General features: G+C 38.3%; 4 protein-coding genes across 4 annotated transcripts in view; 3 read left to right on the top strand and 1 right to left on the bottom strand.

Moving 5' to 3' along the window:
* The window catches only part of LOC122089719 (E3 ubiquitin-protein ligase PUB23-like), a 41,141-nt gene extending 39,595 nt beyond the window's left edge, over positions 1–1,546 (top strand). Inside the window, exon 2 of the mRNA XM_042659416.1 lies at positions 258–1,546. Within this exon, the coding sequence (XP_042515350.1) occupies positions 258–1,546 (1,289 nt within the window). The remainder of the gene's footprint in view (positions 1–257) is intronic.
* Positions 1,547–7,760: 6,214 nt separating this feature from the next.
* On the top strand, positions 7,761–8,605 carry LOC122089717 (uncharacterized G-patch domain protein DDB_G0278987-like). Its single transcript, XM_042659415.1, has 2 exons — positions 7,761–7,980; positions 8,022–8,605. The coding sequence occupies exons 1-2, from the start codon at positions 7,761–7,763 to the stop codon at positions 8,603–8,605; spliced, it is 804 nt and encodes a 267-aa protein (XP_042515349.1).
* A 2,861-nt stretch (positions 8,606–11,466) lies between these two features.
* LOC122088472 (uncharacterized mitochondrial protein AtMg00820-like) lies at positions 11,467–11,993 on the top strand. The gene has a single exon (XM_042657752.1). The coding sequence runs from the start codon at positions 11,483–11,485 to the stop codon at positions 11,921–11,923; it is 441 nt and encodes a 146-aa protein (XP_042513686.1). The 5' UTR covers positions 11,467–11,482; the 3' UTR covers positions 11,924–11,993.
* A 5,708-nt stretch (positions 11,994–17,701) lies between these two features.
* Positions 17,702–19,772, bottom strand: LOC122089716. The gene is made up of 2 exons (XM_042659414.1): positions 18,176–19,772; positions 17,702–18,087 (listed from the first exon to the last, which is right to left on the bottom strand). Exons 1-2 carry the CDS (start codon positions 19,770–19,772, stop codon positions 17,702–17,704), a joined length of 1,983 nt encoding a protein of 660 aa, XP_042515348.1.
* Between the last annotated feature and the right edge of the window lie 459 nt (positions 19,773–20,231).

The raw sequence follows: 20,231 nt of genomic DNA, 5'->3' as shown, positions 1-20,231 counted from the left end.
GGGAGGGGGTTGTGAGGTGAACCTTCGCCAATGGTGACAGCCATATCTACAAAAAGTCTGAACACATTTTAATTTCCCAGAAACTAATAAAAAAAAACAAAGTCAAATTCAAATCTTCCCAAAGGTTCTCTTATGGAGAACCATCAACCATATCGATGTTATATCTTGCAAGAGCATTTCTTGTGTTTTGACTTTTCTCTCTCTCCCCTCCTATATAAGTCATTACTCTTCCCTGCAATCCTTCCCTCTTACAATAGAAAAGGAGAAGAAACCAGATCTAACAATGGAGATTCCTTCATATTTCAGGTGCCCCATTTCAATGGAGATCATTAAGGACCCTGTCATCATCTCCACTGGTATTACATACGAAAGGAAGAACATTGAGAAGTGGTTCTTCACCTACAAGAAGCGTACCTGCCCGGCCACCAATCAGATCATCAACAACTTCAACCTTACCCCCAACCATACCCTCAAGAGCCTCATACTCTCATGGCAAGATCAGAAGACTCACTCTCCAACTAATTCCTCCCAAGAGTCCATACCAAGCAAGCATGATGAGTTGATCTCCTTGTTAACCACCATTCATTCAACCCCATTCAAGGTAAATTCTCTTAAGAAACTCCGTTCGATAATCGAATTAGGTGATGAGACCAAAGCTTATTTTGTTCAATCTGGAGGTGTTGAAGTCGTTAGCCACATAATTGTCCAAAGCCTAGCTGAACCTTCTGATTTCATTATATTTCGAGCTTGTGAAGAGGCTTTGTCTATCTTACACCAATTAGCCTTTTCCGACGAGGTACTGCTTCAGATGGGTTCCCCGAGAAAGGCTAAGGATGAGTTCTATCCAAGTCCCAACAATGAATGCATCAAAGCCATGGCTATGATGCTTCAAAGAGGAAGCGCAGAGGCCAGACTCCACACTGTTACTATATTCAGAAAGATGGCTAAAGTGGATTATAATTTCAATTGGGTTATTGAAGATCAAAGTATTGATCTATTCAAATCCTTATTAGAGTTCTTATCAGATGAGATCAACAGCACTGCATGCTCCTATGCTTTGGATGTTTTGGTTCACATCATTGGGTCATCTAAAAAGAATAGGTTAAAGGCAATTGAAGCTGGTGCAATGTGTGTCTTGATTGAGCTACTTCCAGATTACAATGGATCCAAATGTGAGAAGATATTGTTGCTGATCAAATTGGTTTGTGAATGTGCTGAGGGAAGATTGGCTTTAGTTGAACATGAGTTAGGGATTGCCGCGGTGTCGAAGAAGATATTACGCCTCTCGGATGCTGCAACTAAGCTTGGAGTGAAGATCTTCTGGTTGATATGCAGTTCTCATCCATCAATGAAGGTCTTAGAAGAAATGTCACAACTTGGAACTGTGAAGAAGCTCTTGGAATTGGTACATATTGATGGGCAGTCATCAACAAAAAATAAAGCAATGAAGATCCTCAAGTTACATGGAAATAGATGGAGGCAATACCCTTGTTTCCCTTCTAATTTGAAGGATTATTTGAAAACATCAATGGATGATTCTACATGAAAACTCATTTCTAGTGATTAATGTATATAGTATGTTCAACAAATTTTGGAACTGGATTGGATCCGAAATGATAGCTGGATCGATCTCTGACAATTGCAATTCTACCGAAATATGCCTGAACCCTAGAAATCGGCCAATTTTTAACAATGGTATAGAACCCTTTTTTTGTTTTAACAAGAAGACTCATAGCTAAATTGAAAATGTAGTTTTACAAGGTTAGACCCAATTCGCCCCACTGGTATGGCCACTAAAACTATGGTTGAAACATAAGATTGACCAAGGTCCACCCTTTATGAGCAAGAATAGATCTAGTGACATGGATTTTGATTAGGAGTGGATCCCCTTTTTCTTAGGAACAGGTTTATGGATAGGTTTGACGGGAGTCGCCTTCTTGCTGTTGACGATGCACGGTTGGCGCTGAGTAGTCTTTAGAATTTTTTTTTTTTTTTTTTTTTGCTATAAGACAGCAACAAAATAATATCCTAAAAAATAATAGAATGTAAAGATTTAGTTTGGGGTTATCCAGCAATGACAAAAAAATAAAGAATCAAAAAAAAAAAAAAAAAAAAAAAAAAGTACAATAGACCTTAAAACTCAACCTTCGACATGGCCATCACCAGAGTATAAGGATCATATGATTTGTACAAAAAAGGCCACCTTCAGCATTGCCATCAACAGCACCCTTTAAACAAAAAGAACAAAATTTTAAGCACTATTTATATATAGTGCTACAACTCCATCAATCAAACCATTAGCGGGTCTGTTCAAGCTATCCCAAATTACATCTTGATAAGTGAAGCTTGGGTATAAAGACCAATAATTAGAGGTTTGAGTCAAGGTACACCTTTTTGCATTAGAGTCTGCAATTACATTGCCTCTGTTGGGAAACATGTCCACACTCCTTGCCATGTTTTGGTGTTAACAAACAAACATACATCTTTAACTTGATTGATAAAGTGTGATTAGCTTGAAGAAACCCTTAGAAGATCGAAGGTCGAATCAAGACATGAAGCTAAGCTTAAAGACATGAAACAGCAAACAAGAAGGAAAGAAGATGAAGGGCCAAAGAATGGAAGATTCAAGTGAAGAAGAAGATCACTAGGATAGATTAAGTTATTTACAATGTAATTATTAATTTCCACCTACTTATATGCACTCACCTCATGCATGTGCCTTGACCAGGTATGGAAAGTCACTAAGTGGCGTGGAACACACAGTAACCTGACTTAAGGGTATTTTAGGGAATCTTAAGATTAGTATTAAGAGATGAATCCTTCATAGAAGCTGTAGGAAATTGAGTTGTGATTCTAACGCAACTAATCTCAGATCATTCTGAAGTTGGACCAAAAAGTTATGGTCAGAAAACTGATGACTGGTCAGTATGACAGAGCATGTCATGTTGGCGATCGACCGGCTAGAAGCCCCGGTCGACCGGAACCACCCGAGACCATAGGCGATCGACCGGCTGGAAGCCCCGATCGACCAAACCTGTCTGAGACCATAGGTGGTCAACCGACTGAAAGTCCCGGTCGACCGATGCCTGCCTGGAAGTACTCCAATGGCTATTTTTTTGCCTACAACGGTTCTTGGCGATCGACCGGCTACCAATGGCGGTCGACCGGTGGACCCAGAATATGTCAATTAGAGCTTGATTCCCTGCCTAAAATGCTTCACTAAGTTCACCTATAAATACCCTAATCACTCTTAATTAATTATTCATTAAGAAAGAGCTTTAAAAGCATTGTTGCAAGCATTAGAGAAGATTATTTCTACTTGAGTTATTCTATTATACAAATCCCAATCAAGAGGCTCAAGTCTCAATCAAAGTCCTCTACTCTCTCCTGTGCAAGTCAAAACCATAAGAGAGGACTTTACAAAAGGTGCATCACTCATCATTTATTATTCATTTTCATTTGCACCACACTTGAGGTATTCCTCTTATTCTACTATTTCTTATTTTTTTTTTTTACAATTCTAGACTGTACTTAGGATTGTAAGGATACTCTTATCCTAAAAAGAGAAAGGTCTCTCTCTACCTCTTAAGAGATTGTGAAGGCGTCTTTCTGCCTGGAAAGGAGATTTGTAAGGATACTCTTATCCGTAAAAAGATTGTAAAGGTTTTTTCCTACCTACTGTACTAAAAGGGAAAACTAGTGGAATACCTTACAAGAGGATTCTTGTAGGGAGTGAACTAGACTCAAATTGAGTTGAACCACTATAAATCTTATGTTGTGGTTGTTGTTATCTTATTTATTCAGCATCGCTTTTAACTTGTAGTCACACTTGTGATCTTTTTATTGAAAAGAGTTAAATTCCACTAGTATAACCTATTCACCCCCCCTCTAGGTTATTTCAATTGGTATCAGAGCGGGAGCTCAATTTATTTAAGACTATATCGTCTTAATAGTGAGTCAAAGACCATGGCCACATTTCAAAGACCACCAGAAGGCATGAACGCCTCGAGACCCCCGTACTTTAATGGAGAAAATTTTTCTTTCTGGAAGTACAGATTCAAGAATTTTGTGTGTGGTCACAACATTCTTGTATGGAGAGCCATAGAGAATGGACCATACACCATCACCAAGATAGTTGATGGAAAGACAGTACCTAAGGATGAAGGAGAATGGATGGCTGAAGACATCACCCTCATCCAGTACAACTTCCGTGCCATTACGTTCCTTCAATGTGCCCTCAATGAACAAGAGTTCAACAGAGTCATTGCATGTGACACGGCTAAATAAATTTGGGATATGCTTCTTGTCACACACGAAGGTACAGCAGAGGTAAAAGAAAGAAATGTAGATCAACTCGTCTCTGATTACGAGTCATTCTCTATGAAAGAAAATGAGTCAATAACTTCTATGTTTACTAGGTTTACTGATATTATGAATAATCTTAAAGGCTTAGGTAAGACTTATACTAACGCTGAAAAAGTCAGAAAAATCTTAAGAGCCTTACCTGCAGCTTAGAGACCCAAGAAGACAGCAATAGAAGAAGCCAAAGATTTGACTAAAATCTCATTGGACTATTTGCTTGGATCTCTATAGGGGTGTCAACGGTCCGGGTCGGTGCGGTTTCGGTCCGGTTCCACCGGTTTCGGTGTGAGTTTGGAAGTGACCGAAACCGACCCAATAAGGATTTATCGGTTTCGGTCCGGTGTCGGTTTCGGTGCGGTTTGGGTTAGGGTTGGTACCGGTTTGGATTTATTAGGTTCATTTCGGTTTGGATCGGTTTTTTAAACCGGTATGAAGCCATTAGGAAACAACCAAATGATGAATTGTTGAACTTCGATTTCTTAAATCGATTTGTAACCGGGTTGGTTTTGATTTTTGGTCTAGTTTGAATTCGATTTTCCATACAAATGTATACAAAACTATTCAAATTTTAATTTTTTTAATGAATTTTGGAGTGTTTCGGTTTCTTACCGGTTTGGTTTCGGTTTCGGTCCGGGTTTTGAGCCGGTTTCGGTTTGGTTTCGGGTTCATCCGGTTTTCGGTGCGGTTCGGTTTGGTTTTGGGGTTACAATACTTGAAACCGAACCGAACCAATAAGGCTTCGGTTCGGTTCGGTCCGGGTTGTTATCGGTTCGGTCCGGCCAGTTTTACCGGTTCGGTTTAGGAATTGACACCCCTAAGCCTATGNTTTTTTTAATATCTTATATTGGAATGAAATATGAATCTTTAATCTCTATTTAGTATATGAATAATATTATATAATTTTTAATAAGAACGCTTTACTCGATAAGATGATGCCTTATACCGACCCTGTCGCCAAAGCGCTCCAAAAGACCCTCAAATGCCTCGGTCGCCTCACCACCTTAATAACTATCGGTATTGGGACAAGTTGATTTGTTGAATCAGACAGCTAATTAGTGGAATGGTGAGTCAGCTTCTAGACTTTGATTCAATACAACATCATTATCTAATGTCTCAGCCATTCTTTATGAATAATGGTTCAGCAGCATAGCCAGATCAACATTTTTGATACAATTTTGTCTACAAATCTCAGCAAGTTAGTTGGGACTCAAATTCATATACAGCAGATAAATCTTTTAAATCCTAATCTAATTATGATTCCCAAGTCATGTGTGGATACCCTATGCTCCATAGAAAGAAAAGAAATAGAAGTCTGTTGTATTTCCAAGAGTTGGAGTCCAACAAGGAAGTAATCCTTCTTATACATGGGCTGCAAGAAGAGTTTTTACTGATATAGGACAGCAAGGAGTCTCTCTTGCTTCTAATATTTCCAGCCAAAAAGAATCCTTATTTCAGATGGACATCTAGAAAATCGGCCTTGCTGGATCCGTTTACGTGTGCAGCTATTAACTCAGATTAGAAAGAAAGAAGTAGAAAGAGAAAGCAGCCGATATCAAGAGGAGTCTCTCGTGCGTACATCCCAAGTACAGTCCAAATAAAAAGGGAAAATTTCAGATTTGAGATCAAAAGGAATTAGGGGAAGAACTCCAATACGGAATTACTTTCTGAAGTCGGTTATGCTAGGTATAAAAAGAGGTCTTCCTCATACGAAAAAAAAAAGGGGAAGAAAGGCAGGCAGAAAAATTTAGAAAGAGAGGGAGAGCAACAGATTGAGAGAGTTTGCTGGTCATATTTTTTTTTTTATTCGTTCTTACTGCTTTGACTCCATATTTGTTCTGATTCCCTGCTGACCAAAGGAAGGAGGAAAGGGTTCGTTGTTGCTGCACTAAAGAAGGAGAGGAGGTGCTGCCAGTTATTGCTATAGGAACTATTGCTGCATTGTTCTTTAATCTTTGAAGTTTTAAAGGAAGTCTACTGTATGCAATCTCAGAATTTCAGGTTTGGTTCTATATATATCCAGCTTCAATCTGAATTTTAAAATATGTATATTCATATCATAGTTGATATCTGAGGTTGCTTTAACCAATCAATATTGCCACAAGTCCATCAGTTTAATTGAAGAACTTTCATATATTGATGTTCCTACTACTGTCTTGAATATGCATACTGTTATTGTTGCTATTGTGATTGAATGGGGTTATATCTGAAATTGAAGTGCTGCCATTTCATTCATCTTTAATTTGGATTTGTGAAGGAAGTTATTGGTTGTTATTTGAAGTTGCCTAAAATACACCTTGTCTGAGAAGGTGTGCATAGACTGAAGACCAAGAAATCAAAGTGGGTGCATTATTTGTTTAAATTTTGATTTCTATTGAATGTAAGTCTATTCTTGGGTTATGGGTAGACTTGATGTTTTAGGGTTTTCATTATAAACCTCTGTTTATTGGTGATTGGGTGTAAACGCTGTTGCGTGGGTGCGTGACAAGCGTAGTTGGGGTTGTAGCTCCAAATACAGTGGGTGCTGTGTTGAATCTTGCAAAGGGGTTGGTGCTCCTGATTGTGGATGCAATCGAATTACTAAGGCCAGATTTGTGTTGTAGCTCAAATGGTCATTTGCTTCACGGATGTAGGCACAGTGCCGAACCACGTATCTCTTTGTGTTGTGGTTTGTGATTTGTTTTCAGGTATTAACTGACGAGTGTGCACGTGAGGCAATTTGTGAGGATTGTTTTTAGACATCACTGATTCACCCCCCCCCCTCTAAGTGATCCATTGGGTACAAAAAGTGGTATCAGAGCAGAAGGTTCCCTTGCATCGTTTGACCGCATGGGAAGTATCCTGAGCACCCAATGGCCAGTCGTGAAGGCTCGTCAAAAGCACCACTGTTCGATGGTACAAACTACACTTTTTGGAAGCTTCGGATGAGAACTTACTTGAGGTCACTTGGATACGACGTCTGGATGTCTGTTGAGAATGACTACACACCTGTGGAAGGACCACTAACTGAAACTACACAGAAGAAAGCCTATAAGTATGATAGCAAAGTTCAGAATGCACTGATGAGCGGACTAGTTGATAGTGAACTTGTGAAGGTAATGAGCTGCACTACCGCCAAGAAAATCTGGGATAAGTTATGCAGTATACATGAAAGAGATGCAAAAATCAAGGAAGCAAAGCTACAATCTCACAGAGCTCAGTTCAAATGTCTGAAGATGTTAGAAGATGAAAGTCTTGAGGCCTACATGCTGAGGGTTAATGAGACAGTCAATGCCATCAGAGGACTTGGAGGAGAAATTAAAGACCCAGTAACTGTGAAGAAGGTCCTGAGATCATTGCCACCCTGATTCGATTCGAAAGTGTCTGTCATTGAAGAAGCTAAGGACCTTGATACCTTTAGCATGGACGAGTTGCATGGTTCCCTTTCAGCTTTTGAGATGCATATTGCTAGACCTAAAGCAATTGACAAGACAGCTGCATTCAAGGTTCAAAAGAAGAAGCAAATTAAGCCTAAATCCGAAGAAGTTGATATCGATACTGATACTAATACTGATACTGAGAGTGATGATGGCGAAACAAACTTTGTTAGAAAGCTGAAGCGAGGTAACGGCAAGTATAAAGGTAAGTTACCATTCAATGATTCAAATGCTTCAATTGTGGAGGTGTTGGACACTTTGCTACTAAGTGTTCACACGAGCGTAAAGATACCAATGATGAATCTAAGAAATTCAAGAAGAAAAATACTTTCTTCAAGAAAGGGAGGTCAAAGAGTAAAGAACTCAATTCCAAACACCATAGCAGCACTTCAGATGACAGTTTTGAAGATGAGTCAGAAGATGAAACTGCAGATGAGGCATTGTTCATGGCACTAAGTGAAATTACTGAGAAGTCTAATGGTTACCCCACTACTTGTTCTGAAACTGATGACAACGATGAGGAGGCTGAAGTTTACTTAAAAGAAGAACTCAATGCAGCTCTTGATGAGCTAGAGACTGAACGCATAAGCAACAAGAAGACTATGAAGAAACTCAAGAAAGCTGAGCAGAAGATTCTTGAGTTGAAGGTTCAGTTGGAAGAGTCTAATAAGGTTTCCGATGATCTTGAGGCTCAACTCTCCCTCAAATATGTTGACTGTTGTAAGCTTGAGGCAGAGGTTGTCATGTTGAGCGAAAAATTGAAGAAATATAGTACCCAATCATCCACTGATCCTCAAACCAGTAAGCTTGATGAGATACTTAGCTGCTAGAGACCTGTGCACATCAAGTCTGGCCTAGGCTATGAGGGTGAGTCATCAAAGCAGACTACAAAAGGCAAAGAGACTATTGATGATTCCATCAACCTGTCAGAAAAGCAGATAAAAGCACCCACTGGTTAAAATGGTATCAGATTTACACATCAATGATCTTGGAATTATGCACCATCTATCTGGTCACCTGCACCACCAAGGTGCACTCCATTTTTTTGCTACTGTTATAGCTGCAATTCTTATGGCCATAAATTCTCTGAGTGTAGGATGATCAATTCTCCTAGAAACTACTTTACTAAGAATCATCTTAAGAATCATCTCTTTCCATCAATGCAAGATATAATAAGATGCTATCAACGTAACATGTATGGACACTGCTAAGTATTGTAGAAGAATATTGCATACTAATCACATGCAGGAAAGTAAAAATCACACTCAATCTTAAACAAGCAGAAAGGACAAAACAGGCAATGTAAAGACTTTGGTGAAAAAGAAGAATGGTGTTGAGACTAGTTCTATGGTAGTGAAGACAGCACTCAAAGCTCAGAACAAGCAATTGCCTTGGCTTCTCGACAATGGATGTTCACGACACATGACAAGTAATAAGGACATATTCGAGGAGTACCAGCAGCATGATGGAGGCTCCGTCAGGTTTGGTAACAATGATCATAGATTTTAAGGCGGTAAGGCGACAGAGGCGTTTGAGGGTCTTTCGGAGCGCCTTAACGATAAGGCGGCATAAAGCGTCGCCTTATCGACTAAAACGTTCCTATGTAATATTTTTATAAAACCAATCTATATGGCTCAAATCTAGTTGAATCCTATTACTCATATGTTAAATAAATATTAAAGGTTCATATTCATACCAATGTAAGATATTCATCAAGAAAACAAATCAATAAAGTGAATAAACTAAGTTCATCTTCATCAATCGTCAATCATCAATCTCAATCATCAATCATCATAACATGTTAACATATAATATAAATACATAATTATGAAACAAAATTATAAATATAAAGAAAAGAAGACATAAAAAATACAAGTATTTATTATACTTACCTCTATGATGCCAAAATGAGTGCCTAAGCCCTAAGGTCATCCACTATATTTCTACTCCTGTCAAGAAAGAATGAAGCTCACCACTGCTGGAGCAAATTCACCACTGCCGGAGCAAATTCACCACTGCCGGAGCAAAATGGTCGCCTAGATAAGTGCTTCTTCCTTGTTCCTTGATTCCTTTCCAAAGCCCTTTCTTAAAACCCTTGACAAAATCCAAACCCTGTTTGTGAATCGTGTTTTTGTTTTGTTTGTTTTGGTTATTTTTGGTGGAGTAAAGCTGATCCCATACATCTCAAGTGTTAACAAAATCATACAACTACTAATAAAAAATCTATATTTGGAATCTTCATCAAGTAATTTTTAAATGTGTTTAAAAAAAACCCATAAGGCGCCACTTCACGTAAGGCGGAGCACTGCCTTACCATCTCTAGACCGCATCAGCGCCAAGGCGCTAGTATGGCGTCACCTTAGCAACGCCTTAAACACTATGACAATGATGGAGGTAAAATAGTTGGCAAGGGCACAGTCAGTTTTGGAGGAAATCTAAGTCCCATGATGTTCTCTAGGTGACAAGGTTAAGGCACAACTTGCTTAGTATCAGTTAGATATGTGACAAAGGGCATGACGTCATCTTCAACACTTATGGATGCGAGATCAAAAAATTTAGCAATGGAAAGCTTGTAGCAGTTGGTACAAGAACTTGAGGAAACCTTTATATGTTGTCTAACAAAATGGAAGGTTCTTGTTTGATGGGGCAACAGGAGGGGAACTGGCTATGGTACAAGAGGCTAGGTCATATCAGCTTTGACAACCTAGTCAAAATAAGCTCCAAGAATGCAGTGAGAGACAATCCAAAAATCAAAAAGGCCTGCAGAATCCATATGTAGTTCATGTCAGAACGGCAAGCAGACCAGAGTAACTCATAAAGCTAAGGAGCATTACAGCACTGAGCCACTGCAATTGGTACACACTGACTTGTGTGGACCCATGAGGACACAAAGCCTTAATGGTGATAGGTACTTCATGCTATGTATTGATGATTATTCTAGGATGACATGGGTACTATTCATGAAACATAAGTCAGAAGCACTACATCGGTTCCAGATCTTCAAGAGTCAGGCAGAGAACATGATTGGCAGAAAAATCAAATGTTTAAGGTCTGACAAAGGTGGTGAGTTCAAGTTAGATGATTTCGTAGACTACTGAATAGAACAGTATAGGAGACGGCTCGTACCATGATGATTGAGAGCAATGTTGCTGCCACATTTTGGAAGGAAGCAGTCCACACAACTGTCTACATTCAAAATAGAAGCATGCTTCGACCCCATGAGAATAAAACACCTTATGAGCTATGGTTTGGAAGAAAAGCAATTGTTATGCACTTCAAAGTGTTTGGTAGTCGATGCTACATAAAGAGGTCAGATCAAAACTTCGGGAAGTTTGAAGATCGAGTAGATGAGGGAATTTTCTTAGGCTATTCCAGTCAAAGCAAAGCATACAGATGCTACAATAAGACTACAGAAACTTATTGAAAGTGCAGATGTCACTATTGATGAGAAGAGGACAATATCCAGAGACCCCAACAAAGAGTTACCAATGTGTGAAGATTTTTCCGATGACATTGAAGAAGGTGAAATTAAGGAGGATAGCACATCAAAGTCAATGGAACCTGCAGATGAAGACTCAGAGGAACAAATAAAGGACACTACTTTGAATTCTAGTAGATTCCAAACGAATCATCCAAGCCAACAAATCATTGGTGATCCAAATGCCGATGTTCAAACCAAGAGGATGAAAACTGCTAACACCTACTCCATGTTGTCTCTTGTAGAGCCAAAATCAGTTGCAGAGGCGATACAAGATGCAAGTTGGGTGAAAGCAATGGAAAAGGAGCTTGATCAAATAGAGAAGAATAAGACTTGGACTTTAGTACCAAGACCAGCTGATAAGAATGTCATTGGTACAAAGTGGGTCTTCAAAAACAAGCTCAATGAGGATGGCCAAGTTGTGAGAAACAAAGCAAGATTGGTATGCAAGGGCTATGCACAAGTAAAGGGAATTGACTTTGAAGAGACCTTTGCTCCAGTTGCAAGAATGGAAGCTATCAGATTATTTCTAGCTTTGGCAGTGCATCGAGGTTTCAGAGTGTATCAAATGGATGTCAAGTCAGCATTCTTAAATGGGATGCTAGAGGAGGAAGTCTACATCGAACAACCAGATGGATTCCAGCTGAGTGCAGATCCTACAATGGTATGAAGACTGAAAAAAGCACTATATGGACTGAAACAAGCACCGAGAGCATGGTATTCACGTTTAGATACCTATCTATGTCAGTTGGGATTCAAAAAAGGATTCATGGACAGCAATCTCTATATCAAGTCTGAGAACAACATTTTTGGAGGCCACAGGGACGAGTTATGCAAGGACTTTGCAGAAAGAATGCAAACTGAGTTCGAGATGTCCATGATTGGTGAGTTGTCTTATTTTCTTGGTTTGCAGATACGTCAGTTGAAAAGTGGCATTTTTATTTCTCAAATGAAATATATTAAAGAGACACTCAAGAAGTTCATGATGGAAACTGCAAGTCGGTTAGTACACCTATGATGATAGTATGTAAGTTGAGTAAGGATGATGAGTCACCTACAATTGATCAAACGATGTATAGATCTATACTTGGTAGCTTATTATACTTGACTACATCAAGACCGGATATATTACAAGCAGTATGCATGGTTGCACGCTATCAAGCCAGTCCAAAGGAATCACATGTTGTAGCAGCGAAGCAGATATTTCGATATCTTAGAGGGACCTTGGAATATGGATTATGGTACCTCAAAGGTGGTGACTTCACACTTACTACATACTTAGATGCAGACTGGGCAGGCAGTGTAGATGATCGTAAGAGTACGAGCAGTGGAGCATTTTACTTAGGCAACAGTCTAGTTGCGTGGCACAGTAAGAAGCAGGTTTTGGTATCTCTATCTATTGCAAAAGCGGAATACATAGCAGCAACTACATGTTGTACGCAGATCTTGTGGATGCTACAGATGTTGAAAGACCTATATGTTGAGCAGGTAAAGCCTATTTCCATTTTTTGTGATAGCACAATTGCTATTAGCATCTCAAAAAACCTTGTCATGCATTCTCGTATGAAGCATATTGCTATCATGCACCATTTTCTACAAGAAAAAGTCATTAAAGGTGAGGTTCAGCTTGAATTTGTTCCCACTACTGAGCAGGTTGCAGATATATTCACAAAACCATTACCCAAGGATGCCTTTGAGCATCTTTGTAAGAAATTGGGTGTGATGATCTTTCCCCAGCATTAAGGTGCTTAGGCGCATGGGAAAGGGGGAGCTCGAGCTTATTGCTTTCCATTTTTGCTCTTCCACTTCTATTGGTGAAGGTGGAGTCCAACAGAATTTAATTCCCAAGATATGGTACCACCCTTTGAAATTGTTAACAAAGGGGGTGAGAGATCATTTAGGGGGAGTTTCTTTGAGAAAATTCTTTTTTCAACGCATAGGATTGGAAAGATGCGGTGGGCACTCCTATGGTTGTGCTCATAATTGGCTCTTGTGATTGGATATGTTGCCACCAATTCCAAAGGAGTTTGTTATCTATGTGTTGAGTACCACATTGCAACACATGTCTTATTGTCATTGGTGTCAACACAAGTGCCAAGATAACTGCATGGTCCATCTTCAATTCAAGTAATTCAATGATTGAACCCTTGATGGGTCAATTTTCGTATTATAGGCTCAGTATCTTGGTTCAGCCACATTGTATAGTCTTATGGATTTAATCTGGTTCAGTCTAATATTTAAAATATGATTGATCATGGTTCAATGGTTCAATACAAACCAAACCAATTCTGGTTTTCTATAGACCATTTGAGTTGAACCTTTGACCAGCTTGGTTTTTCAATTCAGCAGCACTTTATTAAGACGTTAGAGTCTCTTAAAGATATGAGGAATCTTTGAGTAGAGAGTTATATGGTATTGGGACAACTGAGCAAATAAGTTCATAAGGGCTTCCACTTCAGGTGGTACATGAGTACCATGTGTAGGTTGTGTTGGGAAACATGTCCACACTCCTTGCCTTGTTTTGGTGTTAACAAACAAACATACATCTTTAACTTGATTGTTAAAGTGTGATTAGCTTGAAGAAACCCTTAGAAGATCGAAGGTCGAATCAAGACATGAAGCTAAGCTTAAAGACATGAAACAGCAAACAAGAAGGAAAGAAGATGAAAGGCCAAAGAATGGAAGATTCAAGTGAAGAAGAAGATCACTAGGATAGATTAAGTTAGTTACAATGTAATTTGTAATTTCCACCTACTTATATGCACTCACCTCATGCATGTGCATTACATCATATTAGAATGACCATAGAGCATGCCTTGACCAGGTATGGAAAGTCACTAAGTGGCGTGGAACACACAGTAACTTGACTTAAGGGTATTTTAGGGAATCTTAAGATTAGTATTAGGAGATGAATCCCTCATAGAAACTGTAGGAAATTGAGTTGTGATTCTAACGCAACTGTACTCAGATCATTCTGAAGTCGGACAAAAAAGTTATGGTCAAAACACTGGTGACTGGTCAGTATGACAGAGCATGTCATGTTGGCGGTCGACCGGCTGGAAGCCCCGGTCGACCGGAACCACCCGAGACCATAGGCGGTTGACCGTCTGGAAGCCCCGATCGATTGGACCTGTCTGAGACCATAGGCGGTTGACCGGCTGAAAGTCTCGGTCGACCGGTGCCTGTTTGGAAGTACTCCAACGGCTATTTTTTTTCCTACAACGGCTCTTGGCGGTCGACCGGCTACCGATGGCGGTCGATCGGTAGACCCAGAATATGTCCGTTAGAGCTTGATTCCCTGCCTAAAATGCTTCACTAAGTTCACCTATAAATACCCTAATCACTCTTAATTAATTATTCATTAAGAAAGAGCTTTAAGAGCATTGTTGCAAGCATTAGAGAAGATTATTTTCTACTTGAGTTATTCTATCACACAAATCCCAAACAAGAGGCTCAAGTCTCAATCAAAGTCCTCTACTCTCTCCTGTGCAAGTCAAAGCCATAAGAGAGGATTTTACAAAAGGTGCATCACTCATCATTATTCATTTTCATTTGCACCACACTTGAGGTATTCCTCTTATTCCACTATTTCTTATTTTATGTTTTTACAATTCTAGACTGTACTTAGGATTGTAAGGATACTCTTATCCTAAAAAGAGAAAGGTCTCTCTCTACCTCTTAAAGAGATTATGAAGGCGTCTCTCTGCCTGGAAAGGAGATTTGTAAGGATACTCTTATCCGTAAAAAGATTGTAAAGGTTTCTTTCCTACCTACTGTACTGAAAGTGAAAACTAGTGGAATACCTTACAAGAGGATTCTTGTAGGGAGTGGACTAGACTCAAATTGAGTTGAACCACTATAAATCTTGTGTTGTGGGTGTTGTTATTTTATTTATTCAGCATCGCTTTTAACTTATAGTCACACTTGTGACCTGTACATCGAAAAGAGTTAAATTCCACTAGTATAACCTATTCACCCCCCTCTAGGTTATTTCAGTAACTGTTATATGAACATTCATCTTTTTGATGCAAAGTTTAACTGATTTGAACTTGCTAAACTTGGGTTGTGTAGGCATAGTTTAATTGATTTGAGTTTTGTTGATTAAAGACGGAGTACAGTAGTAACTTAGTTGCTTTGCCCATCTTTGGCTTCATCCATTTTTACTATGGGATCTTTTTCCTTGTTATGTCCATCTTTGACTCATTTTACTGGTCTTCCTCTTCAAACACATTTAAGAAACCAATTTTACAGAGGACCTGTTTAGAGTCCGTTTAAAGTTAAATATGTCTATAGCCCGGTTAAGGCTCGATTAAGGTCCGTTTATGGTAGTCCAGTTAAAGTTCAAGATCGATCGACCCGATTATTAACCGTACCATGTCCGTGCTAGCTAAACCCGTTTAGCTAAACAGGCATTTACGGTAAGGATGTGAATTTGTAACTGAAACCATTTACTAAAACTGAACCGATCCGTTTACGCCGAAACCACAAAACCGTTTAGTAAATGGTGCAATTATGGTTTCAAATTTCAGATCGATTAGCTAAACGGGTCAAGTCGATTTTAATCGCAGAACCCGTTGGTTTCAAACCGAATTGAAACAGTTTAAATCGAACCGTTTAAAACCGTTTAAACAGATCTGATTAATCCATATAACAATTAAATAAAGAAGGGGCAGTAATCCGTATAACAATTAACAATTAAATTAAGTGTCCATCCTGCTTTGGTATGATTTATTGCAATTCAGTTCAAGTTTAGGCTTTAGATCATGAACTTATAATCCTTCTATGTTATTATGTTATCATGTTATCATAGATGGGGTGTTTTGGCTGAACCACCTGTCATTTTAATATTTTATGCTGTAGAAGGCTGGAATTGGATGTTGTATGATATTGGTTCTAAATGTTTGAGAATGCCCATGTAAAGAAGTAACATTAGATTATCAAATTAAGACATACCATCGTTAATATAGAATCTCTTATTTGTGGTTGCCAATTATTTTTTGATAAGCTTATGATCTTCAGTTTAGAGATGGTTGCAATTTATAACAAACCGATTGTGAATAGTTTTACAAACCATATGGAATAAACCGAAATCGAAACCGTTCAAAACCATGAAATTGGCACCGTTTAGAAACCGTGGAAACCGAAACCGAAACCTTTTACTAAACAGTCACAATTTTAGAAAGTAGAACCATTTAATAAAATGTGCGGTTATGGTTTTAGTCAAATAAATGTAAACTGAACCGATCCGCACCATTTAAACCAAAACTGAACCGATTAACACCTTTAGTTTACGATGCAACCTTAGAAATTAGTCGAACGTGACTAGGCCCGACCGAGACCAACCCAACCCGATCGCTTGACACCCTTATGGATGACTTCTATGATTCTATCCCATGTTTATCGGGTTGGAATGGCATCATACACCTTCCTTTGCATGCAAAATCCTTAACTATAAAATATAATTTTTGAATAATAGTTTTCTATCACGAAATTTACCACTTCATCCTAAGGTTCACAAGCCCTATGACTATGCTTGATTGCAAGGGAAATGAAGAGTTTAAACAAAAAAATGAAACTTTTGTAATTTTACTTTATGGGATCTATGTCATCCCATATGATTGTATAAATACATAAAATTTTTATTATATTTAAAAAGGATTTTTTTCTTTTCAATTTAAAAATTTCACCTCCCCTCCTTTTAAACTCCCTTGCTACCACACAGACGCATAATGGTACGAAGAAAAAAAAGAGAATAAAATGAAAACTTGACCTGATGTGGCACTTTCTTTCATGAAGTGCCACCATCATGAAGAAAGAATGGGGAAAGGCAAAAAAGACAGGGAAAAAAGAAAAGGGCAATTTGACCATGACTCATTAGTCATCATCCATAGTGTTTCTGGCGAAAGAACTTGGATATCATGAAGAAAAAACAGGCGGGGGCCTCAATAAAATTAACGCAAAAAATGACAATTTTACCATGACTCATTACTCAGTGTGTTTTGACCATTGTTAGTTAAAACGGGAACGGAAAAAAAACAGAGACGTACGGTACGTGTTTTAAACGGATAAAAACGATGAACGGTACGGTCAAAAAAACAAGAAACGTCAAACGGACGGAAACGAACGGTACGAGTATTAAACGTGTAGTTTTCAAAAAAACGAAACCAAAAAAAGGGCAATATATCATCATGTAATTTGAGAGATTATTGCCTGTATATCTACATCTAATGTTCTAAACTACATCAACATCAAACATTCAAGCATATATCATCCAAAATATAGCATCCAATGTAAATTCCAAATTAAAACTTAATACACCATATTAAAAAAGACATGTCCAAAATATATAAAAAAAAAAACCAATCCATCCATATCATCCAAGATGTCTAAAGAACTCAGTATCATTATAACAGGTCCAAAGATCAATGATAAAAAAAAAAGAAAAAGATCAATGAGGAGACATTAAACTACATGAAGTAGATCCTCCATCAGCTCCAGTGTCAGATGGTTCAGGTTCCTTGTACGTCTGCTCAAGCCTCTCCATTTCAAGCTCAAAGTCTACTATAGGTAATTCACCAAGATTATCTAAATCAATAGGCCTTGAATCTTTATGTAGTTGGCTTTCATAGTTCTCCCTCATCATAGAGTTCATCCTGATGTACACCAAATCCTCTAGCATCTCTGGGGCTAATCTATTTCTTTTCTTTGTTTGTGCTGCATCCCAAGCACTCCAATTACGCTCACAAGGAGAGGAACTACAAGGCTGACTCAAGATTCTACAAGCAATATTTTGAAGCACAGGAAATGCACTACCAACAAATTGCCACCAAATCCCTACAAATCAACATAAGTAAACAAATATAAGAATGCTATATTTAATTAAAAAAAATACAATAATAAACTAATTAACTAAGTCACTTACTTGGATGATTAGTTTTCATCATTGTCTGCCCTGTCATATTGAACAACAATGGACTTTTCATGCGATAATCAATGACTTCTTGCATGAATTGCTCACGATCTTCTAAAGGAATCATGATGTCCATTATAAAATCTTGTGCATTCATAAATTTAGTTCCATCAATATCAAGTCGACCACCAAACATAATAGAAGGATTCAAAAGTGCACCAAAGAGATGAACATGATGAATAATGTTCTTCTCTAACCTAAATTGAAACAAATCCATTATGGCTAAATACTTCCCTCCATCCTTCTCCACAAATTTTCTCAATGTTTCTTTTGCCCTTTCTGTTGCTTCATATAAGTAACCTGCAGTAGAACCATCTGAATCAACAAGGCGAAGAATACAAATAAGTGGCTCCATGAAAGCAACAACTTCCTTTGCCCCCTCCCAAAATGTCTCTGATTGAATTATTCCAACAGTTCTCACTGTCATTTCAACTTTATTAAATTGAAAGGCTCTCCACTCAGATGATGCAACAAAAAGCCTCAACTCATTCTCAACAACAATAAGAGACTGCAGCATAAAAAAATAAGTACCAAACCTTGTCTTGCAAGGCTGCTTGATATCTCTATTGTTGGTGAATTTTCTCATCAATGCTACAATACCTGTGTGCCTGTGAATATAATTCACTACAAGTTTTCCATCTTCTATAACTTCCCTCACCCATTTAACTTTTTTGTGAATATCTTTCAAAAGCAGATTAATCCCATGAGCAGCACAATTTATTCTATATATATGACGCCATTTTCCAGACAACATATCACCACAAGAACAAAAGTTAGAACCATTATCTGAAATAAATTGCACAACATTCTTTGGTCCAACTTTTTCAATGACATCAGAAATTTCATTGAAAAGAAATGTGGAAGTTAATCTATTTATACCGCACTCAATACATTTCAAAAACACAGCACCCCCAGGAGAGTAAGCAATCACATTAACCCATGACCTCTTCTTTATGTCAGTCCAAGAATCAGACATAATTGTGCAACCTATGATATCCCATGTCGCCTTTATACTGCTAACATATTGCATGATTTTCGCTTTTTTTCCAGGAATCAAACTGGTCCGAAGATTGCTATAACTAGGTACAACATAACTTGTACCATAAGCACATGCACCCCTTAGCATCTCAATAAAAGAATTTGTCTGAATAACATTGAAGGAAATGTTATTATTGACAAAAAAATCAGTTACCAACATGTCCAATGATTTCTTGTCTTGCTTAGCAGCCATCTCTAGCATTGTGGGTTGATGTGCAACCCTAACATGAGGCATAGACGGTGTGCTACTTGTGGAACCCATTCCACTTTCAAGAGAATCACTCCTTCTTTTCTTAGCAGATCTACTCAAATTAAATTCTGCCAGGGCATCAGCTTGAATGTGCTCAGGAACTTGGGTGCAAATTTGAACATCATGTCCAGGTTGACAAGCTAAATGAGCCTTCACTCGTGAAACACTCCCGGAATAATTAAGTCCACAATAGTTACATGTGAAACGGCCCAAAGCATGTTGCTCTACATGTTCCCAAAATTTATCCTTAGGTCTCACCATTTTGCTTAAGCTCAGGTAGCTCAACTTTGAAATACCTACATAATATAATAAAACATCCTTTCCAATCTCAAAAAATAGAATAATTAACGTATAACGAATGAACGATGAGTAAATTCCTTTCAAAAAAATAAAATCATAGATTAGTAAATGAAAAAAAAAAGGGATGTAAAATGCCAAATCGGATTAGTAATCAGAAAAACAGAATTATAATACCCAATCAATCAGAAAACAGAATTATATCTTACTCACTGCAACAGTCGATCATGAGGTATTTGAGAGAGGACAATTGCCTTAGATAAGGCAAGACCATGCAATTATGACAATGACTGAGTATAACAGCCTCTAAATTAGAGAAGGAACGGTGGCCTACCCAACTTGGAAATCTTGTACCACCATAACTGACAATTCTTAGCATTTCAATATTGGTGTGGGGTTGCAGACTCACGAAGGTGTGGCTTA

This window comes from Macadamia integrifolia, chromosome 9 (genome assembly GCF_013358625.1).
Source record: "Macadamia integrifolia cultivar HAES 741 chromosome 9, SCU_Mint_v3, whole genome shotgun sequence".
NCBI classification, from domain to species: domain Eukaryota; kingdom Viridiplantae; phylum Streptophyta; class Magnoliopsida; order Proteales; family Proteaceae; genus Macadamia; species Macadamia integrifolia.
The sequence above is the reverse complement of the archived record's forward strand: the minus strand, read 5'-3'. Positions and strand labels throughout refer to the sequence as shown.